General features: G+C 40.2%; 3 protein-coding genes across 3 annotated transcripts; all 3 read right to left on the bottom strand.

The window, feature by feature from the left end:
- Positions 1-2704: 2704 nt before the first annotated feature.
- On the bottom strand, positions 2705-5248 carry LOC121927765 (protocadherin beta-16-like). Its single transcript, XM_042461632.1, has one exon. The coding sequence runs from the start codon at positions 5132-5134 to the stop codon at positions 2705-2707; it is 2430 nt and encodes an 809-aa protein (XP_042317566.1). The 5' UTR covers positions 5135-5248.
- Positions 5249-12767: 7519 nt separating this feature from the next.
- Positions 12768-15351, bottom strand: LOC121929058 (protocadherin beta-16-like). The gene has a single exon (XM_042464377.1). It carries the CDS (start codon positions 15225-15227, stop codon positions 12768-12770), a length of 2460 nt encoding a protein of 819 aa, XP_042320311.1. The 5' UTR covers positions 15228-15351.
- Positions 15352-22311: 6960 nt separating this feature from the next.
- On the bottom strand, positions 22312-24753 carry LOC121929057 (protocadherin beta-16-like). The gene has a single exon (XM_042464376.1). It carries the CDS (start codon positions 24751-24753, stop codon positions 22312-22314), a length of 2442 nt encoding a protein of 813 aa, XP_042320310.1.
- Between the last annotated feature and the right edge of the window lie 1888 nt (positions 24754-26641).

Here is a 26641-nt window from a genome sequence, read left to right as displayed (position 1 = left end):
AGTAGGAAAAGAGGAAGACTACAATACAACTGTGGTTTTGCCATACGGTCATGTCAGACATGTTCCTCCATATTACCTTTATCATACAAGATACATGATTTTTTTACTGCATAGATGAAAAACAACTGTGAAATATTCTTTAAACATATGCTTCTGAACTTAATCATCATTGATGCAGGTCATGGGAAGATAAAGAAGATATCACAGTCCCCACCTCTGGATAAGGAAGGCAAGAGGTTGGGTATGATGAGCAGGAAATGTGTGGTGTTTTTTTAAAAAAAAAAACAACAGCTGTCCTGTTGCTTAGAATGGCAAACTACTGTATCAGAATAGCTGTCAGCAATTTCTCTGAGAAAATGTGCCATTTTTTCTCAGCCACTTACCTGAGGAGTATAAGAAAACTATATACATTTTCCAAGAAGAAGCTCACTATGTTGGAGGTATTCAAATAATACTACTTGCGAGGATATTATAGGTAAGGATTCATCTGTACAACTGAACTCCCTAAACTCTGCAGAGAAATGGCTTTGCAATTTATAATGTGGTATCCACAGAAATCCATGGAAATGCACATTATCGCATGTGTGGCCATCTGTCTGTACTCCACAGATTTGGTGGTTGCCCATTTTCAGCAGAAGGAGAGTGAACAGATATGAATAGATGTGAATTTGTGCTGAAAGGTGAAGACAATTAACCGTTGGTGAGAATGTGTGAAAATCTGCATCAATGCACATAATGCATTTATGTGTAGACTAGGCCAAAGATGGTTGCATCATTTGTTAGTGGGAAGACTTGTATGGCTGCAGTCTTTTTGACTGACAGATGCTGCAACAAACACTAAGAATCACAGAATCATAGAGTTGGAAGAGACCACAAGAGCCATCGGATCCAATCCCTTGCCATGCAGGAACTCTCAATCAAAACACCCCAGACAGATGGCCATCCAGCCTTTGTTTAAAGATGTCTAAAGAAGGAGACTCCATCACTCTCTGTGGGAGTGTGTTCTACTGTCGAACAGCTCTCATTATCAAGACCTTCCTCCTAATGCTGAGGTGGAATCTCTTTTCCTGTAGTTTGCATCCATTATTCTTTGGAGCAGCAGAAAACAAGCTTGCTCCCTCCTCAATATGACATCCCTTCAGGTATTTAAACAAGGCCATCATATCACGCCTTAAGCTTCTCTTCTCTGGGATAAACATACCCAGCTCCCTAAGTCTCTCCTCATAAGGTCTGGTTTCCAGTCCCTTCACCATTTTGGTCACCCTTCTCTGGACACAGAAAAGCATAAAAACTCTACCTACTGAAGTTTTGGAAGTTTCACGTTCTACATGAATCCATGCAGTATAAGGACTTAGGGATCCTAGAAATAGATCTTCAGATCAAGACTACTACAAGAGAAAGGGATAGTTTCAATCAACAATGAACCACTGACTTTTAGTTATTAATCAGGTGGGTGTACTGTTTCTCAGCCGTTGACATAGACAGAGGTTAAAATACTGTTGGCATACACTGGTTGGGGGAAGTGATGGTTCTGTGAGGATTGTAGTTCTATATGGATATGGAATTAGAAGTTACTTATCGAAACAGAAACAAATGAAGGTGCAGAAACATGTGCATGTAACTGGTAACCCTTGTTCAATATATCTGCACAACATTTTGAGCGCTTCATTAGTTTGGGACTGGGAATCTAAGGGACATGAGATCAAAATAGATGAAGGCTGGATCTAATGGGCATCTGAGAAAGGCCCTGAGAAAATGGCAGATGGAGAAGAAGAGGTCCAGCAAAAAGGGAAGGCAGAAATTAAAAATGACAGATGAACGATGAAGGAAATAAGGGCTGAGGGAAAACCGCCTATAGGACTTAGAACTGAAGAGTTGTTTGTTATTGAAGAAAGTAGCTGAACTTGGGAAGAAAGAAGGACAACAAAAGGGCAAGGAGAGAGATGGAGAGAGAAGTAGACATAGAAAGAGAAACCACATAAATATATACAGTGAGCCTGCGCAATACGCAGGCTCCTTATAGGCAGCTTTCAGCCTATGCAAAAGCTGCCTGGGAAATGTGCGTGTGCCCTGAGCACAAGCCCCATTATATGCAATGGGGCTTGCGAATGGTGTGCGCAGCTACGTGGTGAGCATGAGCACCATTGGTTATAACGGGGCTCAAGCTTATGCGTCATTTGCTTTATGCAGGGAGGTCTGGAAATGGATCCCCCAAATAAAGCAAGGGCCCACTGTATATACATTTTAATACCACATGAACAAATCATTTGAAAACTGCAAGCTTCTCTTGAGCCACTATGTATCTTATCAACAAAATCACAGAGAAAATTTTCAGGAAACAAATATCAGATCTGTCAGGGAAAACAGCCTTTCCAATATTTTGATGAGCTTTAAGTTCCCTGCAATATGGACGGATGAAAAAGAATAACTCGCCATACATACAATATCACCAAAAAACAGTTTAAGGAAAGAAAAATGAAGAAAAACTTACTAGAAGTGCTTTACCCAATTCAATTTTCCTTTCATCTAGTGGAGTTATGTGCAAGTATAAATACAGAGAAGAAACAAATACAGTCAGCTCCTTCAATCTGGTGGATTCTGCATCCACACATTCCACCCCCAATAGCATGAAAATATTCCCACCAAAAATAAGTAAATAAATTTGAAACAGCAAACCTTAATTATGCCATTTTAAATAAGGGACTTATTCTCTCACCTGTTCCTTTGACATATTGTCTTCCAAGCAATGAGTAAGGCTGTGGGAACCAGATGAAGTCTTCTGAATAACAGGGATATTTGGGTCCGCCACAGAAAACACAGGAATGAGAGGCCGAAGAAATCTGAACTCACTGCTTAAAGATCCACCAGTTAGGCAAACATCATACTGATAATTCCTGGAAAGTGAACCACTCTGAGAGTCAGTACAGTTCTCTGGGATATCGGGCCTGGAAGGGGGAAAGTGAGGAGGGGTAGCAATAAAAGTGCCTCCAGGATCTTTCTTGCAAGATTTGATAACAACAAAAGAAATAATGCAAAGCAGAAACACAGAAGATACAGATGCCAGGCAAATCACCAAATACACGGTCAAGGTGCCCTCATCTTCATGCTCCTGTTGACGCACATCCACCACCTTCAGATAAGGATCAGAAAAGCTATCCACTGGAAGTATATTGAGTGTTGCAGTGCTGGTCTGAGGAGGGACACCATTGTCTCTGGCAGCAATAATGAGCCTCTGTTTGCTTGAGTCTCGTTCAGTCAGTGGTCTCCTGGTTTTCACCTCTCCATTCTGGACTCCTATGCTGAAAAGGCCAGGATCTGTGGCCTTCAGAAGTTCATAGGAGAGCCATGAATTCTGACCAGAATCTCGATCCACAGCCACTACTTTAGTGACCAGATATCCAAGCTCAGCCATCTTGGGCAGCAGCTCATTGCAGGGAGATGTGCTATTCTGAAGGGGATACAAGAAGAAGGGAGCATTGTCATTTTCATCTGTGATCACAATGTGCACAACAACATCAGAGCTCAGAGGAGGAGTACCACCATCTGTAGCCCTCACCGTGACTTTGAAATCTTTTATTTGCTCATAGTCCAGAGATCGGACGGCATACATGTTTCCAGTTTCAGAGTTGATGGAGATGTAAGAGGCTGCAGGGCTACCACCAAGCTCTCCAGGTAAAAGCGAGTAGGTTACTTTGCCATTCTGCTCCATGTCTAAGTCAACAGCATTGACTGAGCCAATTAGTAATCCTGGAATATTATTTTCTTGTAACCTCATTTCAAATAAAGGCTTTTCAAACACTGGGGTGTTGTCATTTACATCTGATATCCGAACATGGATAATACTTGTTGAGGTGAGCCTAGGAGACCCCTGGTCTGTGGCTGTGATGGTGACATTATATTCAGGGACTCTCTCTCTGTCCAGAGGGCTCTGGATCATAAGCTGGTAGTAGTTATTCTTGGTGCTTCTTAATGCAAAGGGAAGGTTCATCTCAACAGAGCACATAGTTTTGCCATTGTCCCCAGAGTCACGATCTGTAATACTGAAGAGCCCAACCACTGTATCCAGGGGAGAATCCTCTTGGATTATATCAGTAAGGGATATGACTGAAATTTCAGGGGCATTGTCATTTACATCCTCAACCTCTACCAGAACATGGCAATGTCCGGAAAGTCCCCCTCCATCAGTTGCTTTGATGCTCATGTCATAACTGGTTTCTTTTTCATAATCAATTTCTCCCACAACAGTAATTTCTCCAGTCAGTTCATTCAAATTAAACCAGTTAGGTAACTTTTCTGGCAATCGATGGAAAGAGTAGATGATCTGAGCATTTGAACCAAAATCCAAATCTCTGGCTTCCACTTGGGAAACTAGAGTATCTCGAGGACTGTTTTCCTTTAAACTTACTTTGTATTCAGACTGAACAAACTGTGGGGAATTGTCATTGATATCTAAGATATTAATGGTTATGTGAACTGTTCCTGTTCTCTGAGGAACGCCTCCATCCAAAGCCATAAGTGTCAGCTCCAAATGTGATAGTTTTTCTCTATCTAGAGATTTCTCCAAAATAAGATCCACGGATTTTCGTCCATCCCTCCTTTCTGTTCCAAGCCTGAAATACTCATTGGGACTCAGGGTATAGTTTTGGATGCTGTTTTGTCCCAGGTCCACATCTTGGGCAGATTCCAAAGGAAATGTTGTATTAGGGGAAACATTCTCAGGAATGTCCAGCTGAAAGCCATTTTGAGAAAATCTGGGAGCATTGTCATTTACATCTTCTACCTTCACTTCAATAGTATAGAACTCTAAGGGGTTTTGGAGCACAATTTCGCTCCGTAATAAGCAAAGATCACTCTGGCCACACAAAGCCTCTCTGTCTATTTTCTCATTTATGAGTAGAGCTCCAGAGTGGGGATCAAGATGGAAATACTGCTTGGAGCTTTTGGACACTAGCTGGGCTCTGCGAGCAGAGAGCTCCCCAATCCCCAATTTCAAATCCTTCAAAATGTTAGCCACCAGTGACCCACTCTTCTTTTCTTCAGGCACAAAATAATGAATTGAGATACACAGTACATCAGTCACACAGAGGAAGAGTAAAAAACACAGACCTTGCTTTCTCCTGAAGCAGTCTTCCATGGTTAACAATTCTGATTCTCCTCAGTTTCTAGACCACTTATAAAGCTTCTGACTCATTATCCAGTAATAATCTCTACTGATGGAGAAAAACGTTGTGTTCTTCAGTGCTCATTGTCTGGCTGTTTTGAATGTTATTCTTTCATCATAGACCATCCTTCCTAAAACACAACTCTGCTCAGAGCTTCCTGGGAATTATGTTCTCAGAGCAAAATGTGTTCCTATAGTGCCATCATGTGGCTATGTGTAGAAAAAACACTTCATTAATGTCTTTTTATATACTATATTGCTCCTTATAAACAAGTGTTTTTGGAATCTCTCTCTCTTGAAAGATCACAAAAACTACAAGGGACGACTAGTAATAGCCTTTTAATGCTGGAGGGGAAGCTCTTTATTAACAAATGCCACATGATTATATAACATAATTACGTAATAAAGAGTTTTAATTTTTTTTCAGTGTTTGTTGTTGGCAACCATATACTGGGAATGAGCACATTTATAGTGGTGTGGTGCTGCTTGCTACTCATTTGTGCTAACTGCCATCATGTCAACTTTGACTTATAGCGGCCTTATGTATGAGAAACCTCCAAGTCACCTTATCTTCAACAGACCTGCTCAGGTCTTGTAGACCCAGGACCACAGCTTCCTGATTGAGTATATCCACCTGTAATGGGGGCTTCTTTTCTATGGCCTTCTATCTTGCCAAGCACCATTGTCTTTTGTAGTGAGCCATATCTTCTTGTGATATGACCAAGGTATGGCAGCCTCAATTTTGGGCCCAAACAGACAGGCCAAAATAAAGCACCTAGCTTAACAAAACTACTGCCTGTTACAGACTGCCAAAATAAAGCTGCTTTGGGTCTCTTTGGAGGTATGCTATTTAAATGATGCATGGGTCCTAAGAGTCCGGAGGTCGCGCCAAAGCCACACTCCATTCCTAAGCACTGGAGTGCAGCTTTGGTGCAGCTTCTGGCCTCTTAAGATGCATGTGTCATTTAAACAGCATCCCTCCAAAATGACCTGAAGCAGCTTTATTTTGGCCTCTCTGTTTGGGCTCTTAGTCAACTTGCCTTCTAGTAACAGTTCAGGCTTGATTTGTTCTATGACCCATTTATTTGCCTTTTTATCAGTCCACAATGACAAGAGAACTCAATTTGGGATATGATCAGTTTTCCTCTTAGATTCCAGCAGAAGATCTTTCAGTTTCTTTCTCTTCTGCCTCTGTAGTTGGAGTATAAACTTGGATTATTGTTACAGTGATACGTTTTCCCTAAAGTCTTATTGATATGATTTGGTCAGACTATGCATTATATTGTTTACTGCTTTTGCTACATCTCCCTTTGCTATTAATGCTACCCCATTTCTGCTTTGATTTTCATTTCTTGAGTAAAACACTATGGAGTTATCTGACTCAAAATGTCCCGTTATTATCCATTTTGGCTTACTCACCCCAAGTATTGCAATACGTTTATATGTTCCCTTTCATGTTTTACAATGTCTACTTGTCTTACTTCATGTTTCTTATTTTCCATGTTCCTATGGCCATAGTATGAAAGCCTCAGTTTAGTCACCATGACTTCTAGGTACAGTTCAGGATTTGTCCTATTCACAGTCAGCGGTGTCTGCAGAACTCTTCACCAGCACCATATTTTAGATGTATTTATTCTCTTCCTTTCTTCACTGTCCAGACTTCACAACTATACACAGAAATTGCAAATGCAATGGTAAGGGCAATCCTGACTTTAGTATTCAATTAAATAACTATATACTTCAGGATCTTGTTTAGTTCGTACAAAGACACTCTTCCAAGTCCCTGTCTTCTTCCGATTTCTTGATTGCAGCCCCCATTTGGACTAATGAGTGAATCAAGCTTCTTCTTTTGTTTTATTCTTAACAATTGATATTAATAGTTGCACAATCTGTGCAATCTGTGGCACAATCTGCTCTTCATCTTGTTTTTGAAGAAAGAATGGCATTTCTCCATCTTCCACTTCCAATTATGTGGACTATCTGTATTAGACATCAGATGATGTCCATATATGCAGATACCTGTTTGGTGTTCTGAAGAGTGTGTTTGCAACAAACAAACTGTTGACTTCACAACATTCAGTTGGTTACTTTTGTGGTTCATTTCTTGATGCTAGGGCAAATTCCTTTCCAGTGTTTGATACTGCTCTATTTCCTATTTTTATATTCCAGGCATCTATAGTTACCAACATGTCCCATTTTGGTATGTGACCAGTTTCCTACTGGACTCCTGTAGAGACTCTTACGATTTCATCCACTTTTGCCTTATAGTTGAATTATAAACTTTTGGCTATACTGATGGGTTTTCCCTGTAGTCTTATTGATATAGTTTGGGCAAATTTGCATTATACCTTTGGTTACTTTTCTGCATCTCTCCTCACTATTAATGCCACCCTATTTCTACTTTGATTTTCATTTCCTGAGTAAAACACTATATCCACTAGTTTTCTGACTCAAAATGGCCCATTTCTGTCCACTTTAGCTCACTCACCCAAGTACGGCAATATGTTTATACGTTCCCTTACTTGTTTTACAATGTTTAGCTTCTTTTAATTCATGCTTATTATGTTCCATTTTCCTATAATATGTGTTTTGCAGCTTTGGACTTCCTTTTCACCTCTCAGCATATCAACACCTCAATCTCCTTTCAGCTTTAGTCAAGTTGTATTACTGTACTAGCAACAGCGCTATTCATACATGTCCTCTGCTCTTCCCCCGTATCTCACTGAGTGCCTTCTCTTATCTAGCTCTGGCAATTTATTTGATGTGCTTATGTATTTGAGGTGACTAGTATCCTAAAGGCACCAGATCCTATAATGATCTTGCAGCTAAGCAAAGTCAGCCCTGGTTGGTACTTGGATGGAAGACCGTTAACAAATAACAGGTGCTGTAGGATATACTTCAGAGGAAAGAACTGGCAAAACCACCTCTGAGTACTCCTTGGCTAAGAAAACCATATAAAATTAATAGGGTTGCCATTCACTGACAGGCAACCTGAAGGCATATACACACACAACACACACATTACAGAAAGATCTCTAATTATCCCAAACCTTTTTCTTCATACTTATCTCAGCAAATTCTGAATTACAAACTGACAACACCTGTTATCTGAATCCATCCCTTTACTGTCTACCTGGCCTTCCAATACCAACCCAGATTTTAGGACCCATCCTGTCTCAAATTAATATTTCTGCAATCTGAAGGAACTGTGTTTTATTAACTATTTGTGTTATCCATGTATTGTTGGAGTGCAGCACTGGCACCTACTGACTAATACTCAAACATTGTTTGTATATCATGAAAGATATCTGGAGACCAGAAGGCAAGAAGGTTGTGTTTAAGGAAGAAATGGCTTGGGGAACTGCCTTTTCAAATAGTCACCAAGGAACTGCATATCACAGGCAGCCTTCCATATCCACAGATTCTGAATCCACAGATTCAGCCATCCAGGGCTTGAAAATATTCAGGATGTTTCCTTAAAGAAAACTTTGATTTTGCCATTTTTATATAAGAAACAACATTTTACTACTCCATGGTGTATAATGGACCTTGAGCATCAACAGATTTTGATATCCACAGGATATCCTGGAACCAAACCCCAGCAGATACCAAGGGACCACTGTAACCTTTACTTTTCTAGGTCTGCTCTGTGAAACAGATTACATTTTATAATGTGCCTTTGTTGGATATATAAGGCTAGCCTTTTTGCTTGAAAAGAAAATAATAAACTTTTGGCACAGGATTCAAGCAGGTTTTCAACACTTTAAAAACACAATACAATTTTCAAACTCACTTAATGCCAAATTTAAAACACAGTTAAACTAAACTTTGATTCAAAACGTACATTTTAAAAACATTCATTAAAAACAGCAATCAAAAGACATTTAAGATATAATAAAATAAAAACACTACACCACCCAATTACAAGTTCTATATGCAGCAACAGAATGAACACCAAATGCAGCCTTAAATAAGAAGATTTCGACTATCAGCAGAAAGACAGCAGGGAACAGGCCAACCTGGGAAAAGCCACCAAGAAGGCTCTTTCTCTCATGCCCTCAATAAGCATGCCTATGACAGTGCTGGGACTGAGAGAACATTTTCCACCATCAAGGTAGCTATACAGAGTTTTTAGCTGCACACAACTGGAGGAAAATGGAGCTTTTGTGACAAAAAGAGGGCCAAATGCTCCTGTGGAATACTTTAGATGACAAGTAATATATGGTAGCTTCAAACACATAAAAATGTACTTAGAAGCTGTGGTAGTTTCAAGTTCTACATTTATATATTTATACAGTATAAGGAGTCAGGCATCCTAGAAATAGATCTTCAGATAAAGACTAAGGGATGTTTTTAATCAACAATATACCACTGACGTTTGGTTATGAATTGTGTAGGTGTACTGTTTCTTCGCTGTTATTTTAGACAGAGGTTAAAATAATGTTGACATATAATTGTTGGGGGCAGTGGTGTTTCTGTGAGAATAGTAGTACTACACAGATATAGAACTGGAATTTACTTCCAGAAAGATATACAAATTAATAGTGCAGAAACAATTGCATGTATCTGGTAACTAAGTGGACTATTCAAAAAGAAAAACTTCCAGGAATGCTTGGGAAAGAGGCTCAAAATTTACTCTGAGTTATTGTTTGAGGGAGAACTGGTATAAAATGCAATTCCACTGGTATTTAACCCCATACAAATTATCTAGGATGTGTAAGAATACAAGCAAACTGTGTTGGAAATGTAATAAGGAAGTAGGACATTTTTACCATGTATGGTGGAAATGTGATAAGGTCAAAGGGTATTGGAAACTAATTCATGAACAGATCCAGGAGATATTAAAAATCAAAATCCCGTTAGATCCCAAACTTTTTCTATTAAATATGATAATAGATAAGGAAATTAAGAAGAAGTATGAAACCATATTATACATGGCGTGTCAGTGGAAAGAATATTATTTGCTTCAAAATGGAAAGGGCAACAATGTCCAAAAATATCCAAATGGTATCTTAAGTTGTACGAATATATGGAAATGGACAAGTTAACTAACCTATTGAAAGGGGAATCTATATCTGTTCTGAAAAATATGGGATCATCTAATAACTTATCTAAAGGAACATAAAAATTCTAGTTATATAATTGGACTAGATTGACCTTTTGGGTTTTCGTCCATGTAGTAAAATTAGGATGATGTGGCTAATACACGTGACTTGATATTATAATCATGCAGAAAGCGTTAAAATTTAGTTTTTGGACCATTGTTTGGGAAGAACCCATAAGACAAGGAAGTCATTTTTAGTTATATGTTAGTTTTATGTGGTAGTTCAGTGTCAGATTTATTTGTTATTGTAAATTTTTGGTCTATGTTGTTGTTAATGTTGTTATTGTTATTAGTGTTATTGTAGTTGTTTGCAAGTGATTTTTTCTCTTCTTTTATGATAATGAAATTAATAAAACATTAATTAAAAACAAAAAGAATAACTTCAAATTTGCATGATATCAACAAAGATATTATTTTAAAGATCTCATTATCCCATTTGAAGATAGAAATATGAAGAAACAACTATTAGATGTGGTTCAGACAATTCAATTTTCCTTTCAGATAGTGTTGTTAAAATGTACAAGTATAAATACAGAGAAGAAACAAGTACAGGCAGCCCTCTGCGTCTGTGGATTCTGCATCCATGGATTCCACCATCCATGACATTATTATTATTATTATTATTATTATTATTATTATTACTACTATTCCAAAAAGATAACCTTAATTTTGCTATTTTATATAAAGAACACTATTTTACTACACCAATGTATATGATGAGACGAGATTAAAGGGATTTTGGTATCTACAGAGAGTACTGGAACCAACTCTCAGCAGATATCAAGGGCTTACAGTATCTACTATGACTGGTGACCTAGGAAAAGGTATACTCAATGGCCTGATTATCTACCACATAGAATAATTTTTCAATGTCCCTTTGATTTATTGTCTTCCAAGCAATCAGGGAAATCTTAGGAACCAGTAGAAGTTGACAGGGATATTTGGGTCCACCACAGAAAAAACTGAAATGAGCAGCTGAAGAAATCTGAACTCACTCTTAAAGATCCGTCAGTTAAGCAAACGTCATACTGATAATTCCTGGAAAGTGAGCCCCTCTGAGAATCTTTCCTATTTATTTCTTAAATGAAAGGACTTTACCTGCTGGCAGAAAGTCATCAGGAAAGAGGCCAACCAGACCTCCCAGAGAAGAGAGTTCCATAGTGTAGGAGGAGCCATGAAGAAGGCTCTCTCTCTCTCATGTCCTCACCAAACATGCCCAAGAGAAAGTCCTCCCCCATCATGGGGGTTTTACAAAGTTTTCAGCAGGACAAAACTTCACGCAAAAAGAGCCTCTGTGACAAAAAGTGGACCAAGTACCTGAGCAGAATACCACAGGGAATAATTAAGAAAAGGTAACTTCAAACACAGAAAAAACTCTGCTTACAGCAGCTGTGGTAGTTTTAGGCTCTACATGAATCCATTTGTGCAGTATAAGAAGTCAGCATCATTGGGATCATGTAGACCATCAGCTTGGAATGGCGTGAGGCCACTCCAGCCTCAGTAGCCCCCAATTGATGTGGGACCATGGTGACGGCACAGCCTGGTACGGAACAAGGACACCTCCACAGTCTCAAATACGACATTGGCACAGAGTAGACTTTCTGCAGTCTTTTTACAGTCAGCTTTTTCTGGCAGGGCACATTCTCTGTGCATTCTCCAGATACTTTGGGGGCATGTGTCATCTGCACGCCCCACCCCAAGAGTGGCTGCTCTTACTTGTCCATCTGTTTTGGGCCCTTGAAACAATTCTTCAGATCAAGATTACCACAAGGGAAAGAGATGGTGTGAGTCAACAATGTGACACCGACTATTGTTTTTTAATCAGATGGGTGTACTGTTTCTCAGCTGTTGTTTTAGACAGAGATTAAAACAGTATTGATATCCACTAGTTGGGAGCAGTGATGTTTTTGTGAGCATAGTAGTATTACACAAATATAGAATTCGAATCACTTCCAGAAACAGGAAAAATGAATGGCGGAGAAACATGTGAATGTATCTGGTAATTAAATAGACTAATAAGAAAGAATAACTTATCATTTATATTATGTCTCCAACAACCAATATAAGGAAAGAAATATGAGGAAACAACTATTAGATGTGCTTGACCCAATTCAATTTTGGAATTATATAGTGGAGGTGAAATGTGCAAGTATGAATACAGTGAAGAAACAAATACAGTCAACCCTCGGTATCCATGGAGTGTGCATCAAGGGATTCTACCACCTCTGGCATGAAACTATTCATCTTCATCATCATTACAATTGTTGTTGTTGCTGCTGCTATTATTATTATTATTATTATTATTATTATTACATAAAACAAAACGTAGCATTGCCATTATATATAAAAGATACCATTTTACTGCATCACTGTAAATAATAAGACTTGGGCATCCATGGATTTTAGTATACGAAGGGGGTCCTGGAACCAAATCCCAGCAGATAACAAGGGTCTACTGTATCTATTATGATTAGTGACCAAAGAAAAGGCACAGCCACTTGGCTAGTTAACTAGCACATGGAATAATTCTTTATATTCTCTTACCTGTTCCTTTGATTCATTATCTTCCAGGGAATGTGATAGGTCTTGAGAACCAGGAGGGGTCTTGTGGATCACAGGGATATTTGGATCCGCCACAGAAAACACAGGAATGAGAGGCCGAAGAAATCTGAAGTCACTGCTTAAAGATCCACCAGTTAAGCAAACATCGTACTGATAATTCCTGGAAAGTGACCCACTCTGAGAATCAGTACAGTTCTCTGGGATATCAGGCCTGGAAGGAGGAAAGTGAGGAGGGGCAGCAATAAAAGTGCCACCTGGGTCTTTCTTGCAGGATTTAATAACAACAAAGGAAATAATGCAAAGTAGAAACACAGAAGAGACGGATGCCAGACAAATCACCAAATACATGGTCAAGGTGCCCTCATCTTCATGCTCCTGTTGACGCACATCCACCACCTTCAGATAAGGATCAGAAAAGCCATCCACTGGAAGTACATTGAGTGTTGCAGTGCTGGTCTGAGGAGGGACACCATTGTCTCTGGCAGCAATAATGAGCCTCTGTTTGCTTGAGTCTCGCTCAGTCAGTGGTCTCCTGGTTTTCACCTCTCCATTCTGGGCTCCTATGCTGAAAAGGCCTGGGTCTGTGGCCTTCAGAAGTTCATAGGAAAGCCAAGAGTTCTGACCAGAATCTCGATCCACAGCCACCACTTTGGTGACCAGATATCCAGCCTCTGCCATCTTGGGAAGGAGCTCATTGCAGGGCGATGTGCTATTTTGAAGAGGGTAGAGGAAGAAGGGAGCGTTGTCATTTTCATCTGCAACCACAACTCGCACAACAACATCAGAGCTCAGAGGAGGAGTACCACCATCTGTAGCCCTCACTGTGACTTTGAAATCTTTTATTTGCTCATAGTCCAGAGATCGGAGGGCATACATGTTTCCAGTTTCAGAGTTGATGGAGACGTAAGAGGCTGCAGGGCTACCACCGAGTTCTCCAGGCAAAAGCGAGTAACTTACTTTGCCATTCTGCTCCATGTCTAGGTCAACAGCATGAACTGAGCCAATTAGCAGCCCAGGAATATTATTTTCTTGTAACCTCATTTCAAAAAAAGTCTTTTCAAACACTGGAGTGTTGTCATTGATGTCTGATATCTGAACATGGATAATTCTTGTTGAAGTGAGCCTAGGAGACCCCTGGTCTGAGGCTGTGATGGTGACATTATATTCAGGGACCCTCTCTCTGTCCAGAGAGCTCTGGATCATAAGCTGGTAGTAGTTATTCTTGGTGCTTCTTAATGCAAAGGGAAGGTTCATCTGAACAGAGCACACAGTTTTGCCATTGTCACCAGAGTCACGATCTGTAATACTGAAGAGCCCAACCACTGTATCCAGGGGAGAATCCTCTTGGATTATGTCAGTAAGGGATATGACTGAAAGCTCTGGTGCATTGTCATTCACATCCTCAACCTCTACAAAGACATGGCAGTGTCCGGAAAGGCCCCCTCCATCAGTTGCTTTGATGTTCATGTCATAACGTGCTTCCTTCTCATAATCAATTTCTCCCAAAACAGTGATTTCTCCAGTCACTTCATTCAAATTAAACAAATTAGGTATTGCTTCTGGCACTCGATGGAAGGAGTAGGTGATCTGAGCATTTGAACCAAAATCCAAATCTCTGGCTTCCACTTTGGTGACAAGAGTATCCCGAGGACTATTTTCCTTTAATCTTACTTTGTATTCAGTCTGAATAAATTGAGGGAAGTTATCATTATTATCTAGAATATTAATTTTTATTTTAATAGTACCAGTCCTCTGAGGTACCCCTCCATCCAACGCCATAAGTATTAGCTCCAAATGTGGTTCTTTTTCCCTATCTAGAGATTTCTCCAAAATAAGATCAACAGCTTTTCTTCCATCACTGCTTTCTGTTTCAAGTCTGAAATACTCATTGGGACTCAGGGTGTAGTTCTGGATGCTGTTTTCTCCCAAGTCCACATCTTGAGCAGATTCCAAGGGGAATCTTGTATTTGGGGGAACATTCTCAGGGATTTCCAGCTGAAAATCATTTTGGGAAAATTTGGGAGCATTGTCATTTACATCTTCCACCTTCACTTCAATAGTATAGAACTCTAAAGGGTTTTGGAGCACAATTTCACTCTGCAATAAGCAAAGGTTACTCTGACCACACAGAGCCTCTCTGTCTATTTTCTCATTTATGAGTAGAGACCCAGAGTGGGCATCAAGATGGAAATACTGCTTAGAACTTTTGGAGACTAGCTGGGCTCTGCGATCAGAGAGCTCCCTGATACTCAATTTCAAATCTTTCAAAATATTAGCCACCAGAGACCCACTTTTCTTCTCTTCAGGCACAGAATAATGAATTGAGACACACAGAACATCAGTCACACAGAGGAAGAGTAAAAAACACAGACCTTGTTTGCTCCTGAAGCAGTCTTCCATGGTTCAGAAATCTGATTCTCCTCACTTTCTGGTCCACTTATAAAGCTTCTGACTAGTTACCCAATAATACTCTCTACTGGTGGAGAAAAACGTTTTCTTCTTCAGTGCTGATTTTCTAGCTGCTTTGAATGTCATCCCTTCATCACAGACCATCTTTCCTGAGACACAACTCTGCTCAGAGCTTCCTGGGAATTATTTTCCCAGAGCCAAATGTGTTCCTATGGTGCCATCATGTGGCTATGTGCAGAAACAACACTTCATATATCTTTTTCATATATTGCTCTGTAAAGCACAATAAACAATTTTTGGAATCTCTCTCACTTGAAAGATCACAGATTCTACAAGGGAAAAATGGTAATCTTCTTTGAATGCTGGAGAGGAAACTTACCATAAACAAATGTCACCTGGTTATATAATTATGTAATAAAGAGATTTAATTTATTAATCAGTGTTGTTAGCAGCCATTCGTGTGTGCATATATAAGAGTATGAGCATACTGATAGCTGTGTGCTAGTAGTGGTGTGGTCCTGCTATTCATTTGTGTTAACTGTCATCATATCGACTTTGACTTATGGCAAATTTATGAATGACATACCTCCAAGTCACCTTTATCTTCAACAGACCTGCTCAGGTTTTGCAGACTCAGTATATCCACCTGTAATGGGGCTCCTTCCTTTTTTACTGCCTTCTACCTTGACAAGCACTCTTGTCTTTTCTACTTAGTCATGTCTTCTCATAATATGGCCATAGTACAAAAGCCTCAGTTTTGTACATTTGGCTTCCAGGGACAGTTCAGCCTTGATTTTTTTCTTGGACCCATTCCATAATCCTATTCATAGTCCAGGGTGTCTGCAGAACTCTCCTCCAACACCATATTTCAAATGCATTTATTCTCTTTACTGACTTGATTTCACAACTATGCACAGAAATTGGAAACACAGTGGTAAGGACAATCTTGACTTTGATATTCAGTGATATAACTGTATACTTTATGATCTTGTTTAGTTCTTACAAAGATACTCTTCCAAGTCCTAGCCTTCTTCTGATTTCTTTATTGCAGTCCCCATTTTGACAAATGACTGAATCAAGCTTCTTCTTTTGTTTTACTCTAACAATTGATATTAGTAGTTCATGGGCTGTGCTGTAATCTGCTCCTCGTCTTGTTTTTCAATTAAGAACGGCGTTTCTCCATCTTCCACTTCCAGTTATGTGATCTTTCTGATTTCTATATTAGGCATCAGATGATGTCCATGTATACATGTGCCTGTTTGGTGCTCTGAAGAATGTGCTTGCAATGAACAAACTGCTGGCTTTGCAAAATTCAATCAGTTACTTTCCTGGTTCATTTCTTGATCCTAGGGCAAATTCCTTTCCAGTCTTTGATAATACCATGTTTACTACTTTTACATTCCAATCATCTATGATTACCAACATCTCCCATTTTGGTATGTGATCAATTTCCTCTTGGATTCCTGCAGAGAATCTTGCACCTTACTGTATATACTTGACTATACGTTGACCTGATGTATAAATTGAGGGCAAGTTTGGGGGCAAAAATTATGGATTTTGATATGTCCTGTGGATAAGTCAAGTGTAAAACTTAGGGGCATATAGCAAAGGATCAAAAGGATGAAGCAAACCAAAACAATGCCAAAGAACCTACAAATGCCAGCCACCATGTTTATGCTCACTCTTATCACTGGATGGGTAAGAGAATAGAGAGGGTTGTGCTTCCAGGACAGATTATATTCTTGCCTTTCACCAGGGGATGATTCCTCCTTTTAAATAGGAGTTAAGATACAGTGCTTACATTGACCAATGTCATTTTGGGGGTCATTTTTTTTTACCTAAATTTCTAGACTTATACATGAGTATATACAATATTCCTCTTCTGCCATGTAGCTGGATTATAAACTAAGGTTATGGTTATAGGTAAAGGTAAAGGTAGTCCTTTGACATGAATATCTGGTTGTAACCAACTGTAGGAGGTGGTGCTCATCTCCTTTTCTAAGTGAAAGGGCCAGTGTTGTCCAAGAACTGCTCTGTGTCATGTGGCCAGCATGACTCCACCGAAACCTGTTACCTTCTCACGTGGTACCTATTTATCTACTTGCATTTACATGCTTTCGAACTGCTAGATTGGCAGAAGCTGGGACTAATGACAGGAGCTCATCCCACCATGCAGCATCTGGGCCTTGAACTGCCAACCTGCCAATCTTGCAATCAAAAGTCAGTGTCTTAACCATTTCAGCCAATGCATCCCAGTTAGGTTATGGTTATATTGCTGGGTTTTCCCTGCAGTTTTATTGATACAGTTCAGGCAAATTTGCATTGTATCTTTGGCTGCTTTTTCTACATCTCTCCTCACTATTAATGCCACCCTATTTCTACTTTGATTTTCATTTCCTAAGTACAATATTATAGAGCCATGTTGACAATCGTGTGGCCCGTGTGCCGTCTGGCATGCAGCAGTTGTAGGAAGGAGGGGCAGGGAGGCTTGCGTAGCTAGTTTGACTGCTTGCTGCGGCCTGGTTCTGCCACAGAAAACCGAGCTGAGACAAGGAGGGGCAGCACGTGGCACTTCTGGGGGGAAGCCCTGCCCTTCCACCCAGAAGCCCCACCCCAACGAGACACAGTCCTGGCGGGCGCCATTTCCTTCTCCTCCTCCCAGACATGGGCAGGGGGTGAGGCTGTGCTGTGTGCCTTGAAGTAATTTGTGGCACCTCTCCCTAGCTTTTTTGGGGCAAATTTAATCAATGGAGGTTTGCCATTGCTGTTCTCCGAGGCTGAAACAGTGTGGTTTTTTGAGGGGTGTCTTTAAGAATCATGTGTGGCACCCTCTCCATGGTTTTTTGTTTGTTTGTTTTGCAAGTTTCATCAGCAGAGGTTTGTCACTGCTGTTCTCTGAGGCTCAGGCAGTGTGCTTTTTGGGGTGTGTGTACCTTTAAGAGTCATTTGTGGCACCCTATCACAGGATTTTCTGGACAAGTTTATTCAGAGATGATTTACCATTGCCTTCCCTTGAGGCTGAGAGGGTGAGACTTGCCCAAGGTCACCCAGTGGGTTTCATATAGCCAAGAGGAAACAGAACCCTGGTCTCCAAAGTTAGTCCAACACTCAAACCACTACGCCACCAGGTAGCTTGTCCCCCTTTGCAGTTAGGTGACCAGGCATCCTCCTTTTCCAAGACACATCCTACATTTCAGTCTTCTGCCCAGGAGGAATTTCAGAATGGCCTCCATTTTCAACATGACTAAAAAGGATAAATTTATATTAATATTAAAGCTTAAGTTTTATACTAAGTGTTTTTCGTGGGGGGGGGGAGAGTTGTTTGTTTTTTGGTCCTTCATCATTCCAAAAGGTACTCCATTTTGAGCAGGGCTAAGAAGGATGGATTTAATACAGTATTTATATGAGTGGCTTTTTTGTTTTGTTTTTGTTTTGAGCTTTTATTTGGTCAGGTCCTCCATTTTTTCCTTGCATGTTTTTCCCCCAGAAGTCCCACTCCCCTGGAAGTCCTGCCCCTGGCATCCAGTGACACCCAGTGTGGGAATGCCACTGAGTTTGGGCATTCAGTCTCTAAAAGGTTTGCCATCACTGCTATAGAGTAATCTGACTCAAACTGTCTCATTCCTATCCACTTTAGCTCACCCACCCCAAGTACTACACTATGTTTATATGTTCCCTTACTTGTTTTACAATGACTAGCTTCTCTTAATTGATGCTTCTTATGTCCCATGTTTCTAAAATATGTATTGTGCAGCTTTGGACTTCTTTTTCAACATCTCAACCTCCTTTCAGCTTCAGACCAGTTGTATCACTAGCAACAATACTATTCATACCTGTCCTCTGCTCTTCCCCAGTAGCTCATTGAATGCCTTCTCTTATCTATCCCTGCCAATTTATTTGATGTGCTTTATGTATTTGAGGTGACCGTAATACCCTAAAGCAGTGGTTACCAATCTTTAGTCCTCCATTTGTTTTGGACTTCAGACACCAGATACTAACTTGGCTAACAGTTAAGAATTATGGAAGCTGATGATCTTGTAGCTGTGCAGGGTTAGCCCTGGTTAGTACTTGTATGGTAGACGGCTAATGAATACTAGGTGTTGTAGGATATATTTCAAGGAGAGAACTGGCAAAACCTCTCTGGGTACTCCTTGGCTAAGAAAAGTGTCCAAATTAATAGGGTTGCCATTCATTGACAGGCAACCTGAAGACATTCTGATGGAACTGCATTGTATTAACTGTTTGCATTATCCATGTATTATTGTTGGAGTACATCAAGCTTCATGATAATAGCTGCTGTTTCCCAATATAATCAGATAGACAGAAAGACTATTCTGTTTTGAATAAAATTTTCATTTTGAAATAACTCTTTATGACTATAGTAACAGACCAATTTGGGAAGATGCACTATTGCCAAAGATCAATGATCCTGCAAATAAATGCATACTCAGAGCATCTGTGAGTTCACATCTCTTGAGAGCATATCTTTTAACATTGCAGTATACAGAGGCAGGATAATCCATATGTGTGAGTTCACTAAGGATCACTCAAAAGACCATAATTACAGATATGTCAACTGTTGTCCTTATTTCTCCTTTCAATGAATTTCCTAGGCTTCAATGGGACACTTTTATAGCCTTTCAAATTCCCTGGCAGGAACAACACCTAAATCCAAAGAACCAAGCTTTAAAGGGAACACACACCTATAATTATAACTAAGAATGAACACAAAATGCCTGGATATTTTCGTTCCTTTAGGTCTTCCAGAAGCCTTTTCACTTATTTTGAAATACTGGCAAATTTAAAAGTACAATACAAGTATTTTCAGTGTGTCTCAATTTGATCATAAATGAAATATAGCCAGAACTGAATTAGCCAAATTTGTGAAGGACAGAAAATTGTTTATGGTAATAGGAATAAATATAAATTGTTAAAATAGGCTGGTTTCTCATTTGTTTATTTATTTAGTATACCTCCTTTTTTCCTAGCACAGGATTCAAGCCACTGTTCAACACTTTAAAAACACAATTTAATTTTCAAACCCTCTTAGCGCCAAATTTAAAACACAATTAAACTAAATTTTGATTTAAGAATACAATTCAAAAACATTAGTTAAAACAGCATTCAAAAGACATTTAAAATATAGTAAAATAAAAACAGTACACTCCCAAATTAAAAGTTCTATCTGCAGCAACAGACTACAGTACAAACCAATGCCACCTTAAATAAAAGGCCTTTATATGTTGGCAGAAAGACAGCGGGGAAGAGACCAACCAGACCTTCAGAGCAAGGGAGTTCCACAACTTGGAAGAAGCCTCTACAAACATGTCCAGTACAGTGCTGGGACTGGGAAGATGATCACAGGGAGGAGGCAAGTATTCTCCTCCCATCATTAAATCACCATTAAATTTTGTTAACAGTGCGATCGGGGGGAAGATTATGACACATGTCTCCGATTCTTGCCCCATCTGTAAGCAGTAATTGAAGCGTCATTTGGTATTAATGGGAGTTTCCATTAATACCAAATGATGCCTCCATTACTGTTTACAGAGCTTCAGGGTGACCAAGATACAGACCGGTTAATCTCAACACTGGTAACAGATCATGTGATTGATCGCATCTCCGCACATGCAATTGTTCACGTCTCCGTCCCTTGTCACCGGGGGGGGGGGGGGGGTGCTGTATCAATGTTGCTTCCACAATGGCAACAGTGCATCACTCTCAGCACCCCCATGTCCACTTTGGACTCCCAATCCAGTGCTACGCAACCCTGGAAACCACGTCCACCAGATCCTAGACCTATGCAACCGCCCCTGAAGTTGTGACAGCAACCCCGCTGCCAACAGAAAGAGGGTGGGTGGGGCGAGCCGAGCTGGAAATGGCGCCGTCCTGGAGCACCACGTGGCCTTAAATAGGTCTTTGGACCAATGAGAGGCCAGGATGGGGCAGAGGGCCCACCTCCAGGCCTCCCAGCCAATCCTGGGTAGCACCAGGGGATGACACCTTCCAATCAGGAGGCACTTCCATCTCCCAATGCCTGCTGGGACTTGAAGTCGCAAGCAATGGGAGGAAATACCTCCCCCTCCACCCAGTCAGTGGCCAATCCCAGCTTGGGCAGCCCAGCACTCAGGCTCCTGAGGCTGCTTTGAGCCAGGGGAGCATGGCCGGCAAGCCGTGGCTCCCCGCACTTAGCATCCGAGCCGACCCGCTGAGTCAGGCGGCCTCCCTTCTCAGCTGTTGTTTCAGACAGAGGTTAAAAGAGATTTGGCATATAGCTGCTGGGAGCAGTGATGTTCCTGTAAGGGTAATAGTACTACAAATATACAGAATGGAAATTTACTACCAGAAAGAGGAAACAATGGCATGTATCTGATAATTAAATGGACTATTAAAAGAAATAACTTAAAATTCATATGATATCACCAAAGAACAATTTAAGGAAAGAAATATGAAGAAACAACTATTAGATGTGTTTCACAAATTTCAATTTTTGTTTTTCATGTAGTAGAGTTTAAAATGTGCAAGTATAAATACAGAGAAGAAACAGATACAGTCAGCCCTCTGTATCCATAGATTCTGCATGCACAGACTACACCATCCATGGCAATATTATTATTGTAAGTTGTAAAAGTTTATTCAGTCATTGACCAGCAAATACAATAACAATCAAGTCACAAAAACCAATATTAAGCTCTAATTGTAAACACTTTTAGATTGTACTACAACTATAAATAACAAAAGAGATAAGAGGATAAAAGGATACAGCAGTGCAGTAAAATCCCTTATATAAAATGGCAAAATTAACGTTTGCTTTATGGAGTAATAGCAATATTATTATTATTATTATTATTATTATTATTACTCCATAAAGCAAACATTAATTTTGCCATTTTATATAAGGGATTTTACTGCACTGCTGTATAAAATGAGACTTGGGCATCCATGGACTTTGGTATCCACAGGGTGTACTAGAAACAAACCCTAGCAGAACACAAGGAACTACTGTATGAACTGTAACTGGAGAATAAAGAACAGGCCTATCCAATGGCCTGGTTATCTGGCACAAGGAATAATTTTATTTATATATATATTCCCTCACCTGTTCCTTTGAATTATTGTCTTCCAAGCAATCTGACAGATATTGGGATCCAGGAGAAGTCTTGTGGGTCACAGGGATATTTGGATCCGCCAGGGAAAAAACAGGGATAAGAGGCCGAAGAAATCTAAACTCGCTGCTTAAAGATCCACCAGTTAAGCAAACATCATACTGATAATTCCTGGAAAGTGACCCACTCTGAGAATCAGTACAGTTCTCTGGGATGTCAGGTCTTGCAGGGGGAAAATGAGGAGGGCCAGCAATAAAAGTACCACCTGGGTTTTTCTTGCAGGATTTGATAACAGCAAAAGAAATAATGCAAAGCAGAAACACAGAAGAAACGGATGCCAGGCAAATCACCAAATACATGGTCAAGGTGCCCTCATCTTCATGCTCCGGTTGACGCACATCCACCACCTTCAAATAAGGATCAGAAAAGCCATCCACTGGAAGTATATTGAGTGTTGCAGTGCTAGTCTGAGGAGGAACACCATTGTCTTTGACAGCAATAATAAGCCTCTGTTTGCTTGTGTCTCGTTCAGTCAATGGTCTTCTGGTTTTCACCTCTCCATTCTGGGCTCCTATGCTAAAAAGGCCTGGGTCTGTGGCCTTCAGAAGTTCATAAGATAGCCAAGAGTTCTGACCAGAATCTCGATCCACAGCCACCACTTTGGTGACCAGATATCCAGCCTCTGCCATCTTGGGCAACAGCTCATTGCAGGGTGATGTGCTATTTTGAAGGGGATAGAGGAAGAAGGGAGCATTGTCATTTTCATCTGCAATCAGAACTCGCACAACAACATCAGAGCTCAGAGGAGGGGTACCACCATCTGTAGCCCTCACTGTGACTTTGAAATCTTTTATTTCCTCATAGTCCAAAGATCGGAGGGCATACATGTTTCCAGTTTCAGAGTTGATGGAGATGTAAGAGGCTGCAGGGCTACCACCAAGCTCTCCGGGCAAAAGTGAGTAGGTCACTTTGCCATTCTGTTCCATGTCTTCGTCAACAGCATGGACTGAGCCAATTAGTAGTCCTGGAATATTATTTTCTTGTAACTGCATTTCAAAAAAAGGCTTTTCAAATACCGGGGTGTTGTCATTGACATCTGATATCCGAACATGGATAATACTTGTTGAGGTGAGCCTAGGAGACCCCTGGTCTGTGGCTGTGATGGTGACATTATATTCCGGGACTCTCTCTCTGTCCAGAGGGCTCTGGATCATAAGCTGATAATAGTTATTCTTGGTGCTTCTTAATGCAAAGGGAAGGTTCATATCCACAGAGCTCATAGTTTTGCCATTATCCCCAGAGTCATGATCTGTAACACTAAAGAGAGCAACCACTGTGTTCAGGGGAGAATCCTCTTGTATTATATCAGTAAGGGATATGACTGAAACTTCTGGGGCATTGTCATTAACGTCCTCAATCTCCACCAGAACATCGCAGTGTCCAGAAAGGCCCCCTCCATCAGTTGCTTTGATGCTCATGTCATAACTGGTTTGTTTTTCAAAATCAATTTCTCCCATAACAGTGATTTCTCCAGTCATTTTGTTCAAATGAAACAAATTAGGTAATTTTTTGGGCACTCGATGGAAGGAGTATGTGATCTGAGCATTTGAACCAAAATCCAAATCTCTGGCTTCCACTTTGGAGACCAGAGTATCCCGAGGACTATTTTCCTTTAATCTTACTTTGTATTCAGATTGAACAAATTGAGGGAAGTTATCATTATTGTCCAGAATAATAATTTTGATTTTGACAGTACCGGTTTTCTGAGGTACACCTCCATCCAAAGCCATAAGTGTCAGTTCCAAATGTGGTTGTTTTTCTCTGTCTAGAGGTTTCTCCAAAATAAGTTCCATGCCCTTTCTTCCATCACTGCTTTCTGTTCCAAGCCTGAAATACTCATTGGGGCTTAGTGTGTAGTTCTGGATGCTGTTCTCTCCCAAGTCCACATCTTGAGCAGATTCCAAGGGGAATTTTGTATTTGGGGGAACATTCTCAGGAATTTCCAGCTGAAAATCATCTTGAGAAAATCTGGGAGCATTGTCATTTACATCTTCCACCTTCACTTCAATAGTATAGAGCTCCAAAGGGTTTTGAAGCACTATTTCACTTTGTAATAAGCAAAGATCACTCTGGTCACACAAAGCCTCTCGGTCTATTTTCTCATTTATGAGTAAAGACCCTGAGTGGGGATCAAGATGGAAATACTGCTTAGAGCTTTTGGACACTAACTGAGCTCTGCGATCAGAGAGCTCCCCAATTTCCTGTTTCAAATCTTTCAAAACATTAGCCACCAGAGACCCAGTTTTCTTTTCTTCAGGCACAGAATAATGAATTGAGACACACAGTACATCAGTCACACAGAGGAAGAGTAAAAAACACAGACCTTGTTTGCTCCTGAAGCAGTCTTCCATGGTTCAGAAATCTGATTCTCTTCACTTTCTGGCCCACCTATAAACGTGCTGACTTGTAGTCCAACAATAATCTCTACTGATGGAGAAAAATGCTGTGTTCTTCAGTGCTTATTGTCTTGCTGCTTTGAATGTTATCCCTTCAACATTGACCATTTTTCCTGAGACACAGCTCTGTTCAGATCTTCCTGGGAATTGTATTCACAGAGCAAACTGTGTTCCTATGGTGCCATCATGTGGCTATGTACAGAAAAAACACTTCAATAATGGTGTTTTTTTTCCATACATTGTTCCTTAAAGCATAATAAACAAATGTTTTTGGAACCTCTCTGTCTTGAAAGGTCACAGATTCATCAAGGAAAGACTGGTAATGTCCTGGAGAGGAAATTCTACATAGACAAATATGATATGGTTATATACCATAATTATGTAGTAAAGAGATGTAATATTTTTTATCAGTGTTTGTTGTTAACTGCCATCAAGTGTGTGCATATATTGAGGTATGAGAACACTGATAGCTGTGTGCTAGTACTGCTATGGTGCTGCTTGCTACTCATTTGTGCTAACTGCCATCATGTCAACTTTGACTTACTACAACCTGATGAAGGCGAGACCTCCAAGTCATGTTATCTTCAACAGACCTGCTGAGGCTTTGCAGACGTAATGCCATGCCTTCCTTGTTTAAGACTATCCACCTGTAATGGGGGCTTCTGCCTTTTTTACTGCCTTCTACCTTGCCAAGCACCATTGTCTTTTCTAATAAACCATGTCATCTCGTGATATGGCCGAGGTATGGCAGCCTCAATTTAGTCAATTTGCCTTCTAGATCTATGACTCATTTATTTGTCTTTTTATCAGTCCACAATGACAACAGAACTCATTTTGGTGTTTGATCAATTTCCTCCTGGATTCCATTACAGCATCTTCCATTTTCCTCATCTTCTGCCTCTGTAGTTGGACTACAAACTTGGATTATCGTTACAGTGATCAGTTATTCCTGAAGTCGTACTGATATGATTCGGTCAGACTTTGCATTATATTGTTTGACTGCTTTTGCTACATCTCTCTTCGCTATTAATTCCACCCCATTTATACTTTGGTTTTCATTTCCTGAGTAAAACACTGTATCTTACTCAAAATGTCCCTTTCCTGTCCACTCTAGCTTACTGACCCCATTACTGCAATGTTTATGTGTTACCTTATTTGTTTTGCAGTGTCTAGCTTGTCTTGATTCAGGCTTCTCACATTCCATGTTCCTAAAATATGTTTTGTGCAGCTTTGGACTTTCTTTCCACCTCTCACCAAGTCAACAGCTCAACCTCCTTTCAGCTTCAGTCCAGTTGCATTCTCTTATCTACTCTTTCCAGTTTATTTGGTGTGTTTATGTGTTTGAGGCAATTGTAATACCCTAAAGACACCAGATTCCATATGATCTTGTAGCTAAACTGAGTCAGCCCAGGTTAGTACTTGGATGGTAGACTGCCAATGAATACTGTACCAGATACTGCTACGGAAAGAACTCGCAAAACCACCCCTGAGTGCTCCTTGGCTAAAAAAAACAACCTGTATAAAATTAATGGTGTTGCCATAAAATGACAGACAACCTGAAATCATACACACATACACACAAACGTGTTTGGGAAAGATCACTAATCATCCCAAACCTTTTACTTTCATACTTTTCTTAGCAATTTCCGAATCCAACTCTTTCTTGTCTACCAGGCCTTGCAATAACAGCCTGGATTTTAGGGCCCCTCCTGTCTCAAATATCTATTTGAAGTTAATATTTCTGCATTCTGAAGAAGTGCATTTTATTAACTATTTGTGTTAGCCATGTATTGTTGGAGTGCATGAAGCTTCATGGTAATAGCTGTTGTTTCCTAACATAATC

The sequence above is a fragment of the Sceloporus undulatus genome, chromosome 4 (genome assembly GCF_019175285.1).
Source record: "Sceloporus undulatus isolate JIND9_A2432 ecotype Alabama chromosome 4, SceUnd_v1.1, whole genome shotgun sequence".
NCBI lineage: Eukaryota > Metazoa > Chordata > Lepidosauria > Squamata > Phrynosomatidae > Sceloporus > Sceloporus undulatus.
This window is presented reverse-complemented; position numbering and strand designations above follow the sequence as displayed.